Source organism: Denticeps clupeoides, chromosome 16 (assembly GCF_900700375.1).
Source record: "Denticeps clupeoides chromosome 16, fDenClu1.1, whole genome shotgun sequence".
In the NCBI taxonomy this organism is placed as follows: domain Eukaryota; kingdom Metazoa; phylum Chordata; class Actinopteri; order Clupeiformes; family Denticipitidae; genus Denticeps; species Denticeps clupeoides.
Window position 1 is genome coordinate 11,741,606 of NC_041722.1, and position 21,719 is coordinate 11,763,324.

The following is a 21,719-nucleotide window of genomic DNA, read 5'->3' on the forward strand; positions in this document are numbered from 1 at the left end:
TAGTCCTCACTGTGTGTCACAGGATGAACCGTTTCAAGGCTAAATTTATAGAAGCGCTTGGATTTCGTGTGGTTCCTTAAGGACGAGGGTCTACATGTTCCCGTTCAAACCGTAATGAAGCTTCTTGGCCTATTTCTCCTGCACCTGAACACTGATGTTTCTTAGAAATAGTACCCTCTGGAGCCCACATCTCTCTTTATTGCTCTTGCTCACAGAAGAACACACGTATACAGACACAAATGCAAGGTCGCATACAGCGCATGAACATGTGTTGTCTCACACACACACACACACACACACACACACCATCCCTGTCATCCTTCCATTGGTGGGTCAGAAGGTGTGCGTGTCTGAGCACATGATCCTGTAACATTCACTTAAGCTCAGTGGCAGTAAATCAGTGCAGAGCCATGTGGGGGAGTCTGAATCTGCGCTCCTTCCTCATACCCTCCCCATCCATTGTGTAATATAATGCAGTGGGGTGCGTTTAAAAAGCCCAGGCGAAAGACGGAGAAGTGGGTGAAGTACATGTCAGCTGTTAAACACTGGGCCAAAGGCAGATAGTGAGACAGACCGAGGGAGATGTTTAAAAAGGCCCAGAGAGTTCAAGCCCACGCTAATGGACTAATCGCATTGATTTTCATTTAACCGTGGTCTCTGATGTTATTTATCGCATTAACAAAAAACTGCTCTGGCCTCTCTCTCCCTCTCTCACGTACACACACACACACACACAGCCGGGTTTCTTTCGTCCAAATCTCTCCTCATATCTACAAGCTGACCCAAACCCTCACCTTCCCTCTCTGCTGATATGACACGGATCTACTCACTAGCATGAGTGTGTTATCTCTTACTTAATTGTTCTGTTCTGATTTGCATAACCCCCCATAATCGCCCTTATTTGAACGATTAACAATTCAGAGAAAGATTATGCAGTTAAGTGGTATCTCATAATTAAGCAAATAATTGGTTTGGCCATGGTGCGCCTCAAACTCCTCTCCTGCCTGCCATCTGTTAGCGGGGTGGAGAGTGAGGGGAGTGTCTGGGAAGAGGAATGAGATGAGAGAGTGTGGGGGTAGAAGTTTTTTTTTTTTTTAATACTTCATGTGATTACCATAGGCATCTGCAGCCCACCTGCTTTCTTCAACACTTTTCCACAATTTCCTTTATGAAAGGAAATCATTTTTTTAGCCTCTACACAATTCCAGGGATGTGTATTGCAGCTCATGTAATCAACAGGTTGCCGTTAAGGTGCTTTTGAGATTTATTTTTGAGACTTTTTTTATTAGCAACAGCCCATATGCAGTTTCATATCACCAGTACCAATCCCATTTTTTCTGGCCGTAAGGGTTGAGTAATGGAGCAGATGGGGACTTGTTGACAAGTCTAAATTATCAGTTGGCTTATTGTTAAGTATAAGCTTGCATCAGCCAGTGCTGATGTATTCATTATTAACAAAACAAATGGATAATGCACACATGGTCCCTGAAATATGATGCATCTCTTGTTTTTATTGCACATATACCTATTCTGAGACTTTATGATACCTTTAATAAAAGCTTGCACACATTGCACTTAGTGAGCACAAGGAAAGCATTCTGTGCATTATAAATTATGCTGAATATAAAAAAGAAATCTGAGGTTATTAGCCTGCTGTGTTTTGTTGTTGCATAAACAGAGCTTAACTAGGGCTTATTAGTCTGTACAGTAATGCATTGTAGCATATGTTGCACCCTGCGCATTTGTGTGAAATTGCTGTGTGCATTGCCCGCCACTCGCTGCTGCCGTTGTCAACGTTTTTTTTTTTTATTAGATTTTTTGTGTGTGTTTGCTCGCAGCGTTTGAGCTGGCCCAGCTTCATCCTACACCTCGTGCTACCAGATGCAAAAGCAAAGCAAAGATCTTTCTAGGACAACAGAGCCTCATAAATCAGAGACCTTGACTGTTCTGCCGGACCACACAGAGCCAGTGCAGCGTCAGTGAATAAGCTCCACATATTAATCAAACCGCTATCACACTTTCACAGTGATGGATTTTCAAAGCAGCCTTGTGGTTAACTAGATCATTTTTTATTTTTTTTATAAATAATATGGATACCCAACAGAAGAAGTGTGGTTATAGTAATAATTTAAAGGTGTCTGTCTCTCTTTTGTCAGGCCTGAGGAGCCTTGATTAGGTTGGAGGATGGACTCGGTTCCCGCTGCAGATGAGGCTTGATTACAAGTGCTTTGATTTCATACTTAGACGAAAAACTCTTCTCGTTTTTTTTTTTTTTTTGAGTGCGCCTGCTACTTCTTACATCAATTATACAATGGCGCTGGAGTCCCTCTAAAGTGTGTTCTTGTACTTGTGTCTGAAAGCATTTTGAAGCCGAGGCTTTTGTTCCTGAGCAAAAGGACCAGACCAAGGCCTTAAACCAAAATGAATGCGCCCTGTGGATAAAATGTTGTGGGGCCATTTTTCTGCAAAAGTGGCCATCATCGTCCCCATTTGTGAGGCCTCTAGGGTTACCATTCCATTGTCAATACAGGCCAGTCTTGAATTTATATACCAAATGTATTGGTATATAAATTAATTTTTTCTAACTGCGTGCTCCTGCACCACCAGGTCAAAAGGACCCAGCTTACATGGCACTGAGTGCCAAGCACTGAGGCGACAGCTCAGTCATCTTCCCTGTCCCCTCTCCATCATTCACGGCGTAAAATATCCATTATGATAATCAGCCCAGGGCCGCTAATGATCAGAACAGACTGTTTTGCAGCGAAACACTCCATCTCTCTGATTATAGAGTGAGGTGAGCATATTTGGGGCTAATTACCCTTTGAAATATTGTCAGTGACACTCTGGCACTCTGCTAACTGGCTCCATCAAAACAAGCGAAGCGTCCCACCGAAACGTCCGCGCTCTTTGTCTCCGGGAAGCCGGTCGTGCTCCATGGGCGTTCTGGCTGACAGGTAGTAATTAGCCACTGTGAATGTAATAGAATTCACTTTTACCCCTCCCTAAAAAACGAATGGCTTTCTAATTAGAACAGAATGCGTTTGAACTATGTTACAGCAATGTTACAGGGGAAACGTCATATATATTTTTTTTTTTTTACATTTTAAAGTGCTCCAGAGTAGTTCTATTAAATACAATGCATGCTGTTTCCTAATTATTTTAACCCCTTAACATCTTTAGGACACCAGACACCCATTCTGTGTATTTGTCCAATGTATTTACCACATAAATAAAATGTAGCTACTGAATAATAGATAGTAACTGTCTAATGGGTTCAAAGGTTACACATGTTACAATGTGTAGGTTACAGTAGATGGCACTGGGTTCACGAATGGGAGATGCTCTGTCACTGCCATTACTGACTATTATCCTTTTCGTCTTCATGGTGTTTTAGGAATGCCTTGGAACATTTAAAAATGTAAACTGGCAGACCCCATTTTAACGAGTGCTGGCGTGGATCTGTGGTGAGCTTTATTTTTATAATATAGGACTATTTGCGGATCTGCGCATCCTGCGCAGATAATCCCGGGTGCGTCTTTATGATGTATGTGCAAGGTAATAGATTTTTCAGACAGTTAGTAAGGCTTAGCTGGAGTGAGTCAGAAGATAGGAGCAGGGGAGGGAGGGAGACAGACAGACAGAGAGAGCGAGGGAGGTGGGCTATAAGTACTTTGCTTTTGGTTGGTTTGCCAAATCAATGATCTGTAGCTGTGTGATCGATGAAAGGGCTTACGAGAGCGGAGCGGCTAACGGGCGGGTCAGCAGCTTGAGCAGCGCTGCGTCTCCTGCAGCTATTACTGCTACATCTGTTAATAGCCGCGCACAAACTCGCCTCCCTGCCACTTCACACACACTCAGCACCTTAAAAACCAGTCAGACATGAGGGCAGAGGAGAGCATGAGTGTGTGAGACAGAAACACAGAGAGCATATGCATACAGATGGCTGAAAAGTGGAAGAAAAACCCAATAAATACATGTCTGTGAATACCACAAGCTTCCTGACCACAGACATGCAGTAAAATCCTCTTGTAGTCACACTGAATGAGATCTGGTGACTGAAGGCACCATATAATTAATATAATATTCATACCTTTCCTCCATTCAGTGATTTTGACCCTGATTGTGTTCGCCTGACTTTGTCTCAAGTGTCCCTTTTGTTCAATTGTCGTCTGTGCAAATCACATTGTTACATTTCTACATTTTTTGTTCTGGGCCTTGTGCAGGTTTGTTTATCAAATATGTAAGTGAAGTGAAGTGATTGTCATTGTGAAACACAGCACAGCACACAGTGCCACAACAGTGTCCTCTGCTTTTAACCCATCACCTTTGGTGAGCAGTGGGCAGCCAGGAAAGGTGCCCGGGGAGCAGTGTGTGGGGACGGTATGTTGCTCAGTGGCACCTCAGGGATTCGAACCAGCAACCTTCTGATTATGGGTTGGATTCTGCTAGGCCACCAATGCCCCATAAGTAAGTATACATAGGATGAGTAACACATTCGTCTATGAACCAGGCAACCACAAAGTCACAATGTGTCCCAGAGCAAGGGGACAGTCTCTGTAACTATTGTTTATTAGTCATTCTGGATAACTCATGACAATCATTTATTGTCTTTCTAAAGACAATGAATGTTAACACAACTATCATGCAATTGAACCTTCAGCATCTCCCTTATGCTCACATCCATGCACATCCCCATGCCATCGTGAAGATGGAAATGCTTTATCACATAATAAAGGCGCTCACCCTGTATTACTATGCAGTGAACCCTTTCATCAGAGGATCATCGTCATGTGCAAACGTATCCAGATATAGCTCACAATTTGCACTAAAATGGTCTACTTTATACCAATGTAGACACAGAGTTTGCTCTCTGTAGTTCACCCTCATCATGTACGATAAATCCATCCTGCTGTGTTGCTGTTTACTTTAAGGATGCCCGCTGTCCAGGCGCGCCCGCTAGTGAAGTGGCCTTTAGCAGAGAGTCCTGCCCAGCCCACCGGGGCTCCGAGAGGCAGCATATGGTGACTGGAGTGATGAGATATTTAGAGACGCGTACAGTAAATACGGCAGGGATTACAGCACAGCCCCCGCTCTTAATCCCTTCAAATTCTGCCCTTCTCACCAGGCGATTTTACCCTGCCCCCGGCACCTCCCATTGGCCCAGCTCCCACGCCAGCAGGATTCTCTGTGTCATGACTAGTCATCTGTTGCTGTCTGTTTCTCCTTTTTTGGGCTTTTTTGGGCTTTGCCTAGGGGCCCGGAGGTCACACAGTGATCCAGAACATCTGTTTCTTTTATAATTAAAAAAGAAATCCTCGTCAGGTGACCTGTGCCATTTTTGTGTACATTTTTGGGTGTGTGCAGCTGATTTATTGACAGTGCTGTGCCGTGTGTACATTAGCCGGTGTCAGCGTTCAGAAACGGAAGATATCGGGGAGTCAAGTGCACTTCACCTGGTTCCTCTTTCTCCCTCCCACCGTCCTGCTCTCCGCTGCCTCTCCACCACCATCTGCTCTCAGCCAGGCAGGAGGTGTTTTCTGCACCAGGCTGTTGTGTGAGGGTGGGGACGTGCGGAGGACCCGGGGTCTCACACAGAGACAGATAGACAGGAGCGGCGCGCAGGGAAACGGGAGGCGCACCTGGACCGCCGGTGCCATCTGCGAACTCACACCCCCCCCCCTCTGTGGTCAGGAACATGTCAGAGTCACGCGGGCGGGGAGCGCATACTGGGAGACAACTCCTATCAGTTTCACAGCTGGAGGCGGCAGCCATCTTGGGGAGAAGAAAGGACCGTGTGTAGACAAATTTGTCAGACGGGAGAGAAGGGGAGACGGAGCGGGGGGAGAGAGGGAGGGGTCGCTTGATAACCAGTGTGGGCCTGCCTTTGATGTGCTGAGTGCAGCGAGAGAAGCGCGGCCCGTTAGCAGCTGTGCATTAGTGGGCCACGGCCACCAGGTCACACAGAGAGGGGTTAATGACAGCGAGGCCCCTCATTCCCCGACACGTACCTCCTGACACACTGCACACACAGCCACACACACACAGGCAGCACACAGACCTCCCCAGCTGGTTAACTCACCCCTCCAATTTTGCATCTCTTTAGCATTTTAATTGGGCTCGTTTCCCACCCAAGCTCTAATTTAATAACTGTGCTTAGAGCAAGGAAACCGTGGCCCCCGAGGCCCCTAAGACACAAGCCCTCTCCTTCCCTCTCCCTCACTCCATCTTTCTCTCTCACCCAAACACTCACCCGCCGCACCGGGGATTAGCTCCTCTGCGACAGGCTTGCATGGAACTTTCATCAATAGTTGAAGGACAAAAAGCTGTTCCGTCGGCAGCACTTGTAAAAGTTTAGACTCTTCTCTCTTCTGAGGCCGGTGAGTCTCTACACTGGGCAGGGCTTAAGGAGGGGTGGTCTGAAGGTTCAAGCCAATGGTCTTGGCTTGGCCTGGATCTCGAGGAATCTTTTTTATGAGCTACTTAGACTCTGCCTGCTGTGGAACATGAAAGGTTCGATATTGTGGAGGGGGGGGGTGAGAATTGTGGGCCTTTCTAAATATAGAAAAAAAGTGATGGAAGAACTATACTGCAGGGTGCTAGATTTTAGAGCATAAAATAACTAAAATGATGTCTCTGATAGTTAAAATAATAGTAGTAACAGTTCTAATTACACAGAGGAAAATAGAGTTAAGAGGTGAGAAAAATGGCTTGATATAAAGAAAAAAGGTGGGACCAGAGCAAGGCCTCTCGTTATTTTTGATTTATTCATTAATGCATTCATTTATGCACAGCCCACTTCATGCCCAGAAGGTCTTGTCTCCTGTGGGTGATATATTGTAATGAATTTAACAGCAGTAAGAACCTTCAAAAGCTCATCGTAAGCTTAAGCCCCCTTTATTAAATTAAGAAAATGATGCCCAAGGCCAACCACGCAGGGAGACAGAAACAGAAAAGGAGCGAGAGGGAGCGAGAGATAAATGGACAAAGTGGATGATTAGGGAAAAAGAGGGCGGCTGAACGCCCTGCAGGCCCTGAAACTGGCGATGCACCTGCAAGCTATAACAGGAGCCCAATAATTACACCCTCTAAACACAGGACATGGTGGAATATGAAATGTAAATTATGTGTTTTCTGGAAAGCTCTGTCTGCCTAAACATAAATGTTTAATTGTGCAACAGCAATTATGTGCAGTTCCCATTCTGTGCTTTTTGTTCACTTATATGTGCAGATCATCAGTGTAGGTGAAGGTTAAGAGGTTAGACAACATATGAACTGCATAAGTGCAGCAGGACATACATGCACACACGCATACACAGTCATATAACATCATATCACTTCATTTGTCGGGATCACACGGGCAGCTCTACCTGCTCTCCAGCGGGTCACTGAAAGTTGAAGCCCGGCTTTTCAGATAGATGGGTTTCCTGACACACACATACACACCCCCTTCATACACCATTCCGCTTCTTGTCTTGAACCCCTTTGAAAGACAGGAGGTCAAGCTGCATGTGAAGTGCCTCTGGCCCAGGGAGCGTGCAGTGCAGAAAAACACGCCCCTCCGGATCTTCATTTCCTCACTGTAATCCCCCACACCAGCGAAAGGTGGGGAAGCTCTGAGATTCGTCTCCGGCTAAAACGTAAGGAGAGTAAAATCATGCCGTAAAAAAAAAAATCTGATAAAAAAACGCATTGCACTGAGGTCATCTGCAGTTTATCGTCACAATATGAACCCTCGGTCCCACAGCCCTCAAGGAACGCATTTGCATATGTAGTTCTGGATATCCCAGTCTGGCATTTTTCAGTTTTTCTCCTCTGTATGTCATTTCAGAACATATAATAATAAATAAATATGCCAAACATCCACTATGGGGTCGGGTAACACTGAATGTCATTGGTGCGTGGTGATGAATGGCTGAAGCTGCTCTGAAATGGCAAAGTAATCTCCTGAGCTGAAGCACCACTTGGCAGTGCATAGGTGAAGCATTAGTCAGAGCCTAAGCCATTTATCCCCAGAAATGACATGTGCCATTTTAAAGACATGTCTGAGTGACACGGCAGACTGCGGCCTCCTGTTCCCCGGAGCCAAAGTGTGGCAGGGGACACACCTTTTACTTACACCCTGAGCACCGAAGCCTACTTACGTTTGCAAATGTCTTAGCTCAGTTTAGACGGCGCCTGTTTCCCCTCGGGTCAAGCAAGTTATGTACACCGCAGGAAAAGAGCCCGCTGGCTTCTGGTGGCTGTTGTCCAAATCAGCTGTGTTTGATCTGCTCTGTGTTTGCTCACCCACTTTCACCCAGGGCAAATTGGTGGGGAAGGTGTAACAAAAGGAGTAACGCAGTGTTTACACCGGTAACTCGGGTATTTGACACTGGTTATTGAATGGCTTTCTGGGCAGATACACTGAAGAGGGGGAGACGCCTGAAGTGCTTGCTTGGCTTTGACATCGGTGGGTGGCTGGCCCCTGGTGGCCACTGGAATTATTGGCTGCTAGTCTTTCTAGATGTTTTTTGTCCTCCGTCTTTGCCAGTTTTAAGTGTTTTCATCCTCACTGTTAAATAACAACAATTTTCTGGGTTTTTAATATATTATTTGTCAATTAAAATAAATAACTAATTTATGACAATTAATAAAAGTAATAATACACGACCATTGCACTCTTTAAAATATATATAAATATTTGACATTTTGGACACTTTTTTTTATTATTATTATTATTATTGACGGATCGTGCGGGGTCGGTTCCTCCGGGGGGCGTGGCGCCGCTCAGGAGCAGGTGCGTGTGTCCCCGCCCCCTGGGGGTGGGGGCCCGGGATGCCCCGCCCCCTCGCGGCCAGCCGGCGTCTCCACTGTGGCCCTGGCGTCGCAGAGGAGCTTCCCTCGTTAACAAAGTAGCCCACCGCTGCCCCCACGGAGCGCCGAGAGGCGATGGAGCTGCGCGTCCGTGTTTACTGGCTTCACTAACGCGGGATCGGGTTTCACGCACGGGTTTGCGGTGAGTCTTTCACTCTTTTAATGCGTTTAGAGCGGCGACTCTTGTTTCCGTTTATAGTGGGAAGAAAAAAATAAAGAACGAAGCAGGATTTAGTGAAGCGGTCAGATCGCACTCCGGGAAATCCTCGTGTTCAGACTCGGACGGTGGTAGGTCAGTGCTGGTGTTGGTGTTTTTACTCTTCCATCGATTTGAACGTCACACGCTGTGTAAACAGAGACGACGCGACGCGCATCCTACCATTGAGCGGATCGGATGTTTATCGCACGGTTTCGTGCAGCGGTCAGTCGTCACGTTGTCTCGGTCGCTTAGAAGGAGGTGGGGACGCGAGCACTTTGTTTGGGTCTTATTCTGCCTTTTTCTTTTCAGATAAAGTCTGCGTGAGCCCTGCGTGGATGTGCGCGCTCCGAAGGCGCTGTGGGAAGTGCGACCGCGTTGCGTGGGTTTCGTGCGACTTCCGTGGCCCCTGTCACGGTGTATATATAGACACGCAGTCTGTGGGTTCTGTGATCTCGACTCGGTGTTGGGAGTTTTACTTCACGGCCACGGCGGAGCGCGCTGTGTGTGTGTGTGTGTGTGTGTGTAGACAGCAGGTGGAGTGTGAGCATCCACGTTCGCGTCGTCTGTCTGGGACATAATGAGCGGATTTCGTTTGCGGCCTGCGGGGTATGGGGCCAGGAGCGCTTTTCCCGGCATTCCCGCTGAAAATAATCGTTTGACCCCAGTCACGTGCCCTCCCGCCGGTCAGACCGGGATTTATGACTCTCTGTACTGTCTGTGAGTAGAACTGCACAAACGTCGCCCTCATCAACAGAGGGGGTTAATGTTCTGGACAACCGTGACCCCCGAACCTCCGAGAGTCCTGTAGGCTGTATTCTCTGTGAGGTTAAATTAAGCCGGACGTCTGACCTTTTGACCTGCGTGATTAATCGAAGTGCGTGTTATCGCTGGGCGGCTGTTTGTTTTAGTCGTGTCGTAGTGACAGTTTCCCACTTGCCACTCTCGGGTCTCTCGGCATGTTTACATAGGCAGCTTAAAGATAAAGCCGATCCAGTTTTGCATGTTCTTATCCCAACCAAATGCTCAGGGGGGAGGCGGCCGCGCTGAATTCGACCTCCCCGCGGGTTTGCATTGGTTTACATACAGGCCTGCTTGGCGGGGGGGGGGGCGCAGGGCATTTGCCTGTGTCCAGCATGCATTTGACTACAATTAAAAACTGCATTCTGGCGCCCTTTCAGTGCTCAAAAGTTAGTGAAACCCTCTGAAGCCCCGCCGTAGCGAGACGCTCGCGGTGGGGTCCACCGCTCCGCGCACCTGACTGATACGTCTGTCGCGAGCAGAATAAACAGGAAGTAGCCCGGCAGCTGTGTAAACGCGTCGTAAACCACCTGTCCGCGCAGAGCCGTTAGGCACCGGAGGTTTTTTTCTCTCTCTCTCTCTCTCTCTCTCTGTCCTCTTCACGCCCCTCTCTCCTTTTCTCTCTCCCAGACGAGAGTGACGAGACGCCTCAGGCGGGGCTCGATGTCCCCTGACCTTTCTTTCTCTCCTTTTTTTTTTTTTTTTTTTTTTTTTTTTCTGGCTCTTGTCAGATCCCTCCGAATGCCTTTTTTAGGTCCACCTCATCTCAGGCAAACCCTCCAGCCTCCGTAGATGAAAGTGTGGCGATCATGTATGGCTTGTAAAGGTGAAGGTGACATAAGTGTGTAGTTTGGAGGCCCCTGAACGGTACAAGAAGTATATATCTCGAATTGTAGAAAAGCACCGCCTTTCTCTCCATCGCCGGGCATCATTTGCTTGTGACTGTGAATAAGTGCTGTGTGACAGTCAGTAACATGACCGACTGGGTTTTTTTTTTTTTTCCTTTTTTCGTGGCTTCCAGCATGCAGCGTGGGTAGGAACAGGAAAGACGGGCTCAGCGAGGTGTTCCTCCTCCGACTTGGTGACAGGAATGTCACACGTTACACTGCAGTAAAAATGCAGAAGATCACACTTTCTTCCACTCCCCCACCCCTCTCCTGGAGCCATGAACGGTGTCCTGGGTGCCGTGACCGAAGGCTTTAACTCAAGTGCCTGCACCCACCTCCACCGTATTTAAACCCTCCTGGTGGGAGTAAACCGCGCCTTCGGGGAAGGGAGCCTTTCTGAATGGCAGCGCCACAACAGCGACTATCAGATCTTATCAGTGACACCCGAGCGGCCTGAACATGCCCCACCATTCAGAGGGAAGGTTGCTGCCATCAGGACATTTAACTTTCAGAGCTCCACTTTCAACCACACACGTTCACTGCTGCTCTGAAGGCCTGCCTGCTTCAAAGATGCCAGTTTGATTCGTAATTAAACTCTAGATTTGTCTAATTAGTGATTTGTGTTTTCATTAATGATTTCATTAATGCACCACAAAGATGCTGTGATTTGCTTTTTAATAGAATCTCATTGTTCTTTTAATGCTTTTGTAATATTTCGGGTTTGTCTGATCTCCCTGCAATGGCTGAGGTCAGAGGTCATCTGGTTTAATTCTCTGCTCTTGGCAACTGAGGGTGCAAAGTTTGAAATGATTGGGGTTCAAATTTTCAGCCTGCGAACCTTTTTGCAGCAGTAGTTGTGTGGCGAGATGCCACGTTGGGTGACTGTCCGAGTTTGACAGCGCGGCCGCAGGTTCACGTGCAGACGTGAAAACGAGAGCGGGCAGGAACCCGGGCGACAGTGTTTGACAGTAGCCGGCCTAATCCCTGAGCCGCTGATAAGCGTCACTAAACAAACGTCACACAAACAACACCGAAGCAGCAGATAAGAAGGTGAACGGCACACGCACACACACACATACACAAATACGTATGCTCAGATAATCACACACACCCACAAACCATATGCAGTGCTATCGCCCACGGGCTCGAGGAAACCTGCGGCAGGGTTCACATAGCCCTTGGCTGTAAGAGGGTCGGTGTGCATGCATTTTAAGCATGGCCCGCTCCTTTTCTCTCTCTTTTTTTTTTTTTTTTTTTGCTTCTCAGGTTGCCGCTTGTTCGCATTCACATGCATTTTTAGTGTGTTCACCGTGAGCGTGCAGCTCTGTGTGACACAGCGGTCATTAAAGTGCATCAATCACAGCTAATTTCCCAGTAATTAAACCATGGCCCTTTTATTTCCTCTCCAGCCTAGCAGTTCATTTCCAGGCTCCAGGGAGCTTGCTGTGGTTTGTCTGGTAGGGGGGGCTCTGGATGGAGCCCCTGTTTTTTTTACATGGGGGAAGGGCGATGGCATCGGGGGTCTCTGTTCAGCCTGTACATTCGTCTCTTCTACCGTCAGCCATGCATCTTGAATAAACCACCATCCAAATTTAACCGCATCTTTCTCTTGTGGTGTAGAATATGCCAAATGTCTTTTCCTGATATAATAATCACATATATGCCTGTGTGATTTGAATGCACGTACAGTAGAGGCTCAGAGGTCTGGCCAGAGTGAATAAATTAGAGAAAGGCTTCATTATAAACGGCCTGGAAGTGCCACAGGCAGCTGCCAGATCAGCTGAATGTCATATGGTGTGTGTGTGTGTGTGTGTGTGTGTGTGTGTGCACGCATCTGTGTGTTGGTGGACTGTGCTGTGTGCCTGTTTGAGTGTGGAATTGATGAAATATCTTGCTTATATTCTGTTGCAGCTTAATGCCTGTTGTTTACACTTTCATTTGTTACTTGCTTTTTTCCACTACAATTCCCAGAATTCCTTATTGACTCTTTGACCAAGATGTCAAATGGCTTCTCTTGGTATTAAACACCCCGCGTCTTGTGTGCTAAGAAGCAGCTAGACTATTAGGTTGGAATTAGTGTGTGTGTCTGTGATTCTATTGAATACTGAGTCCAGGATTTTTTTGCAGGGGTCGTAATTAACAGACGACAGGCAACATCAGAGTTCTGATTAGCTGTGGATCTTCTCTTGTTAATAAAGGAGGCAGGCAGAGGGAAAGGAGGAGATGATGATGATTATTAATATGAGAATGAATGAAAAAGAAAGAGAAGTAAGAACGCAGACCCTAAAAACAAGGAAAGTGTGCTGAGGATGCAATGCCTGGGATCCTAGAGTTCTGTCCAGATTTCAGATTGATCAGCAGTCGGCAGAGCTTTGAAACAGACTTACACGCACAGAGAAAGAAAGACGCTCTGAGTGAAGAACACTCTGAGAAGGAATGGAATCGTGGGAGGGGAGGCGCTGGGTGTATCACACTCACTGCTCATTAGAGAGGAAGGTACAGCAGCGTTTGGTAGGTGATTGAAGCCGCCTGGCTCTCACAATGTGCAGAAATCAGCTCATTAATGCTGCCGCTTTCTATCACACCGTCTGCTGGGTGCTGCGGGAGACGCTTTCATCCGCTGCTGGGGCTACTGCGCGCTCATGCTAAGCTAACATGTTGCATTTTGTAAGTCACTGATGGGGTGGGGGAAATTGATTCCACCAGGTATTTTGTGTGTAAGTGTGTGTGTGTGTGTGTGTGTGTGTGTGTGTGTGTGTGTGGTGTGTGTGGGGGGGGGGGGGGGGGGGGGGGGGTATTGCAATTAGACAATAAATACATAGCATATGATTTATAACTATGTATTTACCAAACCCTACCTCAAGGCAAATATTATTTATATGTTCTGTCTCTCTGTGTGTGTGTGTGTGTGTGTGTGTGTGTGCCCTTGCTGGGTGGGGGCTTAAAAGAGACTGAACAAAACCAGCTTATCAAAAATGGTCAGAGCGGTTCCACTGTCTGCAGAGAGGAGCAATGCTGAAGGAGAAGGGTAACTGAGAGAGGGGGGTTGTGGGTAATTAAAGCTCCTGTGGGTGGGAAGAGGAGGCTGCGCCCCCCTCCTCATTTGCCTGAGGAGACGTTGTTCGAGGTGTTACCAGTGGCAACACGGTGCTTCTCGTTCTGTGTGATGTGTGTTCGTGAAACACCCGGCGCCCCTCTGGAAGCGGACCTCCCCGTTGAGCATTTGCACGCATGTGTGCGCGCTTGCACCTGTATGTGCAGAAATGTTTGTGTGTGTACAGTACAGGCATCACAGCAGGGCGTAAAACAGAATGTTCAAATGTACGGTCTTGTGTCTGGGTCTTGTTATTTTCCGTATTTGTGATGTTCAGGTGGAGCGCAGTGCTAGCGGTTCTCGAGGTTATTGGGTCTTTGAGAGGTGGGTCCCACTATTGTTGCCTTTCACGGGTCCAACAGCAGCGCCACCGAGGATGAGGAAGCGCACAGCCATCCTTGTGTATCCTCTGTACTGTGTCCCTCCACATGTGTGTGAATGAGAGAGGGAGATGTGTGTGTTTTGTGTGTTGAGATTTTCCTCTCTCTCTCTCTCTCTCTCTCTTTGAGTGACAGCAGGTGAGGGGTGAGCTGAGCTCACAGTAGATAGCCACATGTTCTGATAGGCAAATCTATTCCTGGTTAAATATTAACTGCACTGGAAAGCTCCCTGCGTTATCTCCCAGGGGATTTATTCTGTGTGTGTGTGTGTGTGTGTGTGTGTGTGTGTGTGTGATTACACAACAGCTGGAACTGGAGTGCAACCATGAATAGGGCCTTTGTTTTTGTTTTGCTTTTTTTTTTACGTTGTGTATGTGTGCACTGCTTCTGTTGCAGGTTATGCTGTCTGATCTGTTCTTTTAGACCTGTGCTGATCCCACGATTAGCGTGTGCACACACATACACACTCACACACTCTGAACGGAGTGCGAGCGCGCAGCGTTCTCCGACTGTTAGGGGGTCAGGCAGCTCCCTCTGCTGGAGAAATGTGAGAAGCACGGGGGCAAACTTTCACCAGAAAGAAATGAGAGTGGCAGGGAGGGGATGTCACCATGTGCTCTGCTTGATGTGCTTCATGATGACACTGACTTCACTTTCACTTTCTTTGTTTGGCTGTTATGTTCTGTTGCTGGCCACTTCATTGGTTTTACAGACCAAGCCATCTTAAAATGTACTATGCTGTTCCTCATTCATTTTCACAGAGAATTGACCTCAGAAACATCCCCATGTAATGACATCCGCCTCGAGAAAAAGATCAACGGGTCACACTGACTTGGGCTATGTGGGTGAGCCACCGCTGAGTCAGAGACCAGAAGTGTAAAATGACACTTTGCGGCAGCCTCGCGGCTTTAGCGCTGAAGACCAAGTCCTGTGATTGGATCTCGTTGTGAGGGGCAGGGCTGTCGCCCTGACGGTGGCATGGCATGTCGGTGTCTGCCAGGGCTCGGGCATGCTGTGGTGAGAGTGGGTTGCTCTAGTCACTAAGAGATAAGTAAATTTGTAATAAAAAAATTTAAAAAGTGCATCCCGTACATCAACATAATCAATCCACGCCCCTCCCTCATTTGTTGCCGTCCATCTTTGTGTTTTAAACGTCTCTGTCGTCTCGGGGAACCTGAGGGGGTATATCTTCACACCACATCTTTCACTGGAAGAGTGTGTTTTGTCACACCCTAGGCGTGTGTGGGAGGTGGGGCGGAGACACGGTAGGTTGTTGCGGGGCAAGGTCTTAGTAGATGCACGCCAGAACAGGCCTCCACCTCTGCCTGAGGCGCAGTCTTTCCTCAGAGAGAGAGAGAGAGAGAGAGACTGACAGGCGACTGAGAGCGTTGGGAGGGGCCGTCGGTGGGCTGGGTGTGCGCGGGGTGGGGGTTACGTCACAGTTTTTAGCAACCCCCCCCACTCTTTCTTTCTTTAGGGGGGTCAGTGTGGCGGTGACCAGGGCCATGTGGAAGTAGAGGCAGCTGACACACAGAAAGCCACCACCCTCCCCCCGGCGGCGTGAGCATGCCTCTGTTATCTCAGAAAGGCTGAGGAATTATAGGTTGAGTGGGGAGCGGGGTGGAGGAGGGGGTCATGTGACATTGCAGCAGCTGCTAGGCTGAGAATTTCTGTTTTCACTTGGCGAGGGAGCGAGCGAGCGAGAGAGAGAGAGAGAGACTGAGAGGGAGGCAGGCAGGCAGAGTGAGAGATAGGCAGAGTGTGTGGTGTGTTGCTTTGTTAGATAAGCTCCAAACGGTCTTTGTGAGAGGAGCCGGCGCGCAAGTGAGCGAGGGAGCGCGAGAGAACGGAGGGAGGGAAAAATGGTGTTTCCCTCGGCGCCGCTGAAGCGCTGGACTTGGCTGGAGATGCAGCGATGGGAGACAGAGGCAGCTCCAGTCCTTTGTGCGGTAAGCAGACGCCGCTTTTCTCTTCTAACTCCGAGGGGGGTCAGGGGAAACTGCCGGCAGATCGCCGGTGAGCTTTCTCGCTCTGTGTGTGTGTGTGTGTGTTCAGAAGCTGCAGATTGCCATTATGCCATTTCTCAGAAGTTGGTGCAGACGACTCAGCCGTCCTTTCAGCATTTTTTCTTTTTTTCTTACTACTGTGGAAGTGCGAGATGGACAGTTAGTCATTGGTGTGTTGTGGGGTTTCGTGGAAACAGATGAGTTGTGTTTTTCTTTGATCTGTTCACTGCTCATGTGGTCATTTTTCATCAGATTATTGGGTGCACATGTTGTGAGTTACTACATCCATGAATGTGTGTTGGTGTATGACACTTTTGAGACTACACTGTGTGTGTAACTTCACATGGTGGGTTGGGACATGGTGTCTTGTGGCTGTTTGGTAGGTGCGATGGCCATTCAGGGGCCAGCTGAGGGCAGGACCAGCAGCATTGTTAATTTCATTATTAATTACTCTGGAAGGTTCATCTAGAGGACAGTGGGTGAAGTAGAGGTTAGCGCCACACTTTTTAGATCCGTCTCCCCCAGTTCCAGTTATGCCACCACCTCAGTTCGGGGCTCTTTACAGACTGTACCTCCAGCCTGTTGCGTAGTTTTTGGGGGACTGTGGACGGCCGCATTATGGCACAGCAGTGCTGCAACACTATGTGAACTGTTGATAATAATTGGTGACTCTCTTGTCACTAGGTTAGTATGTCATGGCAGGCTTTGACCCTGTAGTGACCCCATTCTGAGAGTGTATCTGTGTGCGTGCGTGTGTGTTTGGAAAGTACCTCATTAAGCGTGCCCGTGTGTGGGGAGCATGGGCGCATGCGCATGGCTGAGGGATTCCATCCAGCCTGTCGTCACAGTGTCCCCTTTCACTGGCCAACAGATCCAGTATGGGCGCTCGTAAATCCCTCGCTGAAAAAGGACGAGGGGGTAGAAGATGCCCGTGCAGGAGCTCAGGTCACCCCAGGGAGAGTAGGTGGAGGGTGACTGAGGGTAGAGAGGTCACAACACTGTTCTACATGTTGTAAAAAAATATTGCATATACAGAATAAGCATTAATTAAAACAAACATATTGATTATTCTTATAGATGCACAATTAATATTGTTATTGATTGTTACTATTGTTTGTGCAATGCATTACACATTTGTTCTGATGCTTTTGATATTTTGACATTATTATACACAGGTGTAATCTAGAACGTATTACTATAGACACAACAAAAACACACACTCATCTCTGGCAAGGCCTTCAGCACCACAGACAGAGCATTAGTGCAGTTTATTTATCTTAATAAATACGATAATTGTGCCTGATGCAACTACTTCAATTATTGTTGGCTGTTTGGATAGGTGACTACCAACCCTGGAGCTCGATCAGCAGGCGGTTGAAAATGTCCCTTCTGTCACATGATGTATAAATTGATCTCACACTCAGCATGTAGCAGGGCTTAAACAAACTGCAGTGTTAGAGTTCAGCACTCATTGGCTGAGCTGGGTGAAGTTTGCGGTGGCTGTTCTGAGGTTTTGTTGTGATGCCAGCTGGGTGGAGGCTGAAGGAGTGGAGAAATGGAGCATGCTCTGATTGGTCACTGTGGAGACAAAGCCACTGCCGCCTGAGCGGGCTCGGGACACCCGGCCTTGACCAGGGTGGGCTGCCTGACCTTGGGCGTGACCTCTGATTCTTAGCCCCAACGCTCCAACCCCTACCCCACAGCTGTTGGCGTCTGTGTCTGTGTATCTGTGAGCGTGCGTGTTCATCTCCAGACTGTGTGCGTTCATACACACCGTGACCGAACCCGGATCCCCGGGGCTGGTTATTCACAGCATGACTCAAGAGTGGCTGACTGTGGTTTTTAACGAGGAAAACCCGCCCCCTCAATTCATGTCCCTGGATGAGGCCAACCTCCGAGACTCACTCTTCATCTCTGCTCTGTCTTTGTCATTTCAGGCATGAGCCATGAGCCAAAGTCACCTTCCCTAGGAATGATCTCAACGGCCACACGCACCACTGCGACGGTCAGCCCCCTCACCCCGTCACCCCTTAACGGCTCCATCGTGCCCAATGGCAGCCCGGCAGCCCAGTCTGGCCACTCGGGATTCGCCGCCGCCCTTCGCAAGCTGGCCAAGCAGGCAGAGGAACCCAGAGGTGAGTAATGCCCATCCTGACCCTGACCTGTAACCCTTGACCTCTGAACCGACACAGCTGTCCCAGGGCGCCGGTTTCCTTTGTGTTTACGGCACAAGCTGACGATGGGCTTTAGATGACTGCCTGTGTCTCCGTTTGCAGTCACTAATAGTCCTTAAGTGGAGTTCACACTGGATTGAATTAAGCGGCGCCTCCTGGGAGATTTGGATGTGGGGGTGGGGGGGTTCTGTGTTCAGTGACCCACTTTGAGCCTGGCTACTGTATTCAGCACGACTTGCCACCACCGCCATGTTGTACCAATGTTTCAGTTTTTAATCCTTCTATTGAAGTCTGCTGCTACCTCTGGGTCTTGGTATAGGATGGTAGTGAGGTTTTTTTTTTTTTTTTTTTTTTTTTTGGTATGGGAGTGTGTTGGCATGTTGGACCGTAACGCGGTTGCAGCGGGCAGCAGGGTTTGTAAATGTTTATGTGTGGGTCACTGCTTTAGCTGCTCTGGTCACGGCTGAGCAACACACAGGCAGGGCCCATCACAATGGTAGTCTCTTGAGCTGTGTGTGTGCGCGCATGCATGCCTGTCTCGCTCTGCAAAGGAAATAAACAACGTCCTGCAGTTAATAAGCAGCTCTCTGGTCCTTTACTGCTGTTTATCCCTCTGTGTGTCACAGTTCAACAAAACAGTGTGGCTCTGGGTGTCTCACTGCAGCTGTGTGTGTGTGTGTGTGTGTGTGTGTGTGTGTGTGTGTGTGTGTGTTTGTGAGCAGTAGTGTGAAGGTGAGTGTGTATAGAGGAATGCAGACGTCTCTGAACACTAAGCACCATGGGACTGGATTGGTGGTTATTGCATTGTAACCCCCCCCCCCCCCCCCATCCTGAACCTCACCTCCTCGGGGGCCCCAGAGTCTCTGTATGGCCCTTACGGGCACAGCCAGCCCCCAGCAAGAGCACACACCTCTCAGAGAAAAGGCCCAGATAAAGAGGGGGCGTCGTTGGGACACAGCAGGCTTTTAGTTAGAGTCTCCAACCATCCATAGCGGCTCCGGCACCCCAGAGAGTCCCCGGCAGCGAGGGGGTGCTGGTCTGTCACACATGGCCCCCGGCCAACACCCTTCCCAAAACACACGTACGCACATTGTCTTGTTTCTATCTTTGTGAGGACTGAGTTCAATAATTGTTCCTTGCCACAGTAATCAATCTGAAATTTCTGAAATAAAACTTTTCAGTAAATAAGTGTTTTGTCTTGTAAGGCATATAAACATCTCATATTTTCTTCTATCGCTGCGTCTGTGTATCTGTCTCATCTTTTCTTCTCCCCTCTTGTCTGTTTTTTCCTGGTTTCTGTGTCCCGCCTCTTTTCTCTTCTTGTCAATGAGAGAGAGAGGGGGGACAAACTGCATCCCACAACTTCCTTTCCGTTTGTTTCCTCTCTCCCTCTGGTCTGGGATCTCTGCATTCGACCTGCTAATTAATTGAGCTGTTAGGAAGGAATCTGTGACATTTTGCTTGCACACCCTCACTCGGACTACCATTACTGTTCTACGCGCTTTGGCTGTTACACCCTTAACCTTTCAGCACGCTGCCCTCAAACCCGGCTTCTGCTTACATTCCTTGTGTGTGCGTGCATGTGTGTCTTTTCCTGTGAAGTGGGTGGAGTGTGCAAGTGAAAACTACACTATCAGACAACACCATCTTATCTTCTGCAAAGTTGAAGTTCAGTATGTTTGGAAAGTGTCGTTTAACAGGGAGGGGCTAGTTCAACAGAGTGCGCATTTGTGTGTGTGTGTCTTCATGCACGTACTTTAATTTAATTTAGAGGTGTGTATTATAGTGTGTGTGAGGGCTATGGGCTATTTTGAAGCTCTCACCAGGCCGGGCAATGCTTCACTGTCTGTAGGTGGCGTTAAAAACAGCTTGTGGGTGAAGACACATGCTATGATTAAGTCACTGAGTCAAGAAAACACACACACACACACACACTCTCTACAAAAACTCCCTGGCTGCTGCTTTTTGACTGGTCTGTGGGTTCGGATGGGTGAGTCATTTTCCAGACTGACTGTCTGGGTCCTACTAGTGACTAGTGCCAGAGGCCGGGGGGGGGTGGGCTGACTGGGGACACCAGACAGATGGGGAGACCCAGCAGGGGGCTACAGATCCCACTTTACAACAGGTAGAGGACTGACCTCCTGGTGGGAGCAAGACTGCTGCCTCACAGAATATTGTGCTTCTCAGCTCTACAAACGCTAACTACACTTCCTAGCAGGAACTACGAGTGCAGCTAACACCGTAGCTGCTGCATTTTTATTATTGCTCGAAATCGGCCATCTAATTGGACTGCTGTCCTTGTCCCAGCATAGAAGCATGGGAGAGGAATTTATCATGCGTGATGATGTGCCAGTTTTCAGCTTGTTAGCATTACACGTTTTCAAGTTGACCTATGATGTCACAGAACACAACTACAAACGTTTATTTGGCAGCGGATTGGTACCATGCTGTGCATTTCATAAGATCTGTAATTGTTGCTTATGTTGCAAATGAGATGCGCGTTATCCCTTGTGGTTATGATGTTATCTGAGGGCAGACGGCGCCACCCGGAGAGGGAATTGTGGAGCACGCGCAGAGCGTCCACGTGAACATTTACATGTGGGAGAAGCTCTAAACTAACAACTTCGTTATTCTGATGTGTTGGTTTAACTTTGAGAAGTATGCTTAGTGTGATTTTAATCAGATTAGCATGTCTGTCTGGTTGAAGTGAGCGTAACACAGTAATTATTATTTTATTTTTGTTATGTTACCTGATTCTAATGGACTGTCTGTTAACCTTAATCAGCTTGAATGTCACAAATGTGTCCCCTTAATGGATGCAGGTTTGCTTTTAAGTCCTGTAATTGGACACTTTTATTCCTCCTTGGCCCGTGACACTTTTTTATTTTTTTATTTTGCGGCATAAAAACCGCACATGCTTTCTTTCTCTCTCTCTCTGCGTGTAATATATTCAGCTAGAGCGTTATCAGTCAGGATTGAGGGTGATTAATGTGAGTGCGAGGCGATTGGCTAATGAGGGGTTGTGGAGCAGCAGCGTGTTGACGAATGACTGGCTGCGTATCTAAACGGGTTTTGGATGGTGTGGTGATTCGGGTCGAGCTCTCGCTCTGGGCTTCTGTTCTGTTGCACATGCAGTGTTAAGCTGTTTATTTCTTGGTCCTGTGTCCATTGGCAAAATTAAAAGAGTCCTTTCCACATTTTTATGTGCATCGTTCTTTTGGTTTTAAGATGGATTTTTAGCTGAAATAAAATGGTTTCACGATCATAATGTGAAGAAAACATTTAGATGATATGGAATATCTCTTGAGTACAAAGTCAGGAAAAGAGC

The 21,719-nt window shown here is 47.9% G+C and overlaps 1 protein-coding gene across 7 annotated transcripts in view; it reads left to right on the forward strand.

The window, feature by feature from the left end:
- Positions 1–21,719, forward strand: part of gse1b (Gse1 coiled-coil protein b) — a 116,020-nt gene that overhangs the window by 73,279 nt on the left and 21,022 nt on the right. For 5 of the 7 annotated variants that reach the window (XM_028956069.1, XM_028956070.1, XM_028956075.1 and 2 more), the window contains exon 2: positions 18,155–18,352. In XM_028956069.1, the coding sequence (XP_028811902.1) occupies positions 18,155–18,352 (198 nt within the window). Of the gene's footprint in view, positions 1–8,769; positions 8,996–15,610; positions 16,161–18,154; positions 18,353–21,719 lie in introns of those variants that run through there. The other 2 variants (XM_028956074.1, XM_028956073.1) reach the window with 2 other exon arrangements.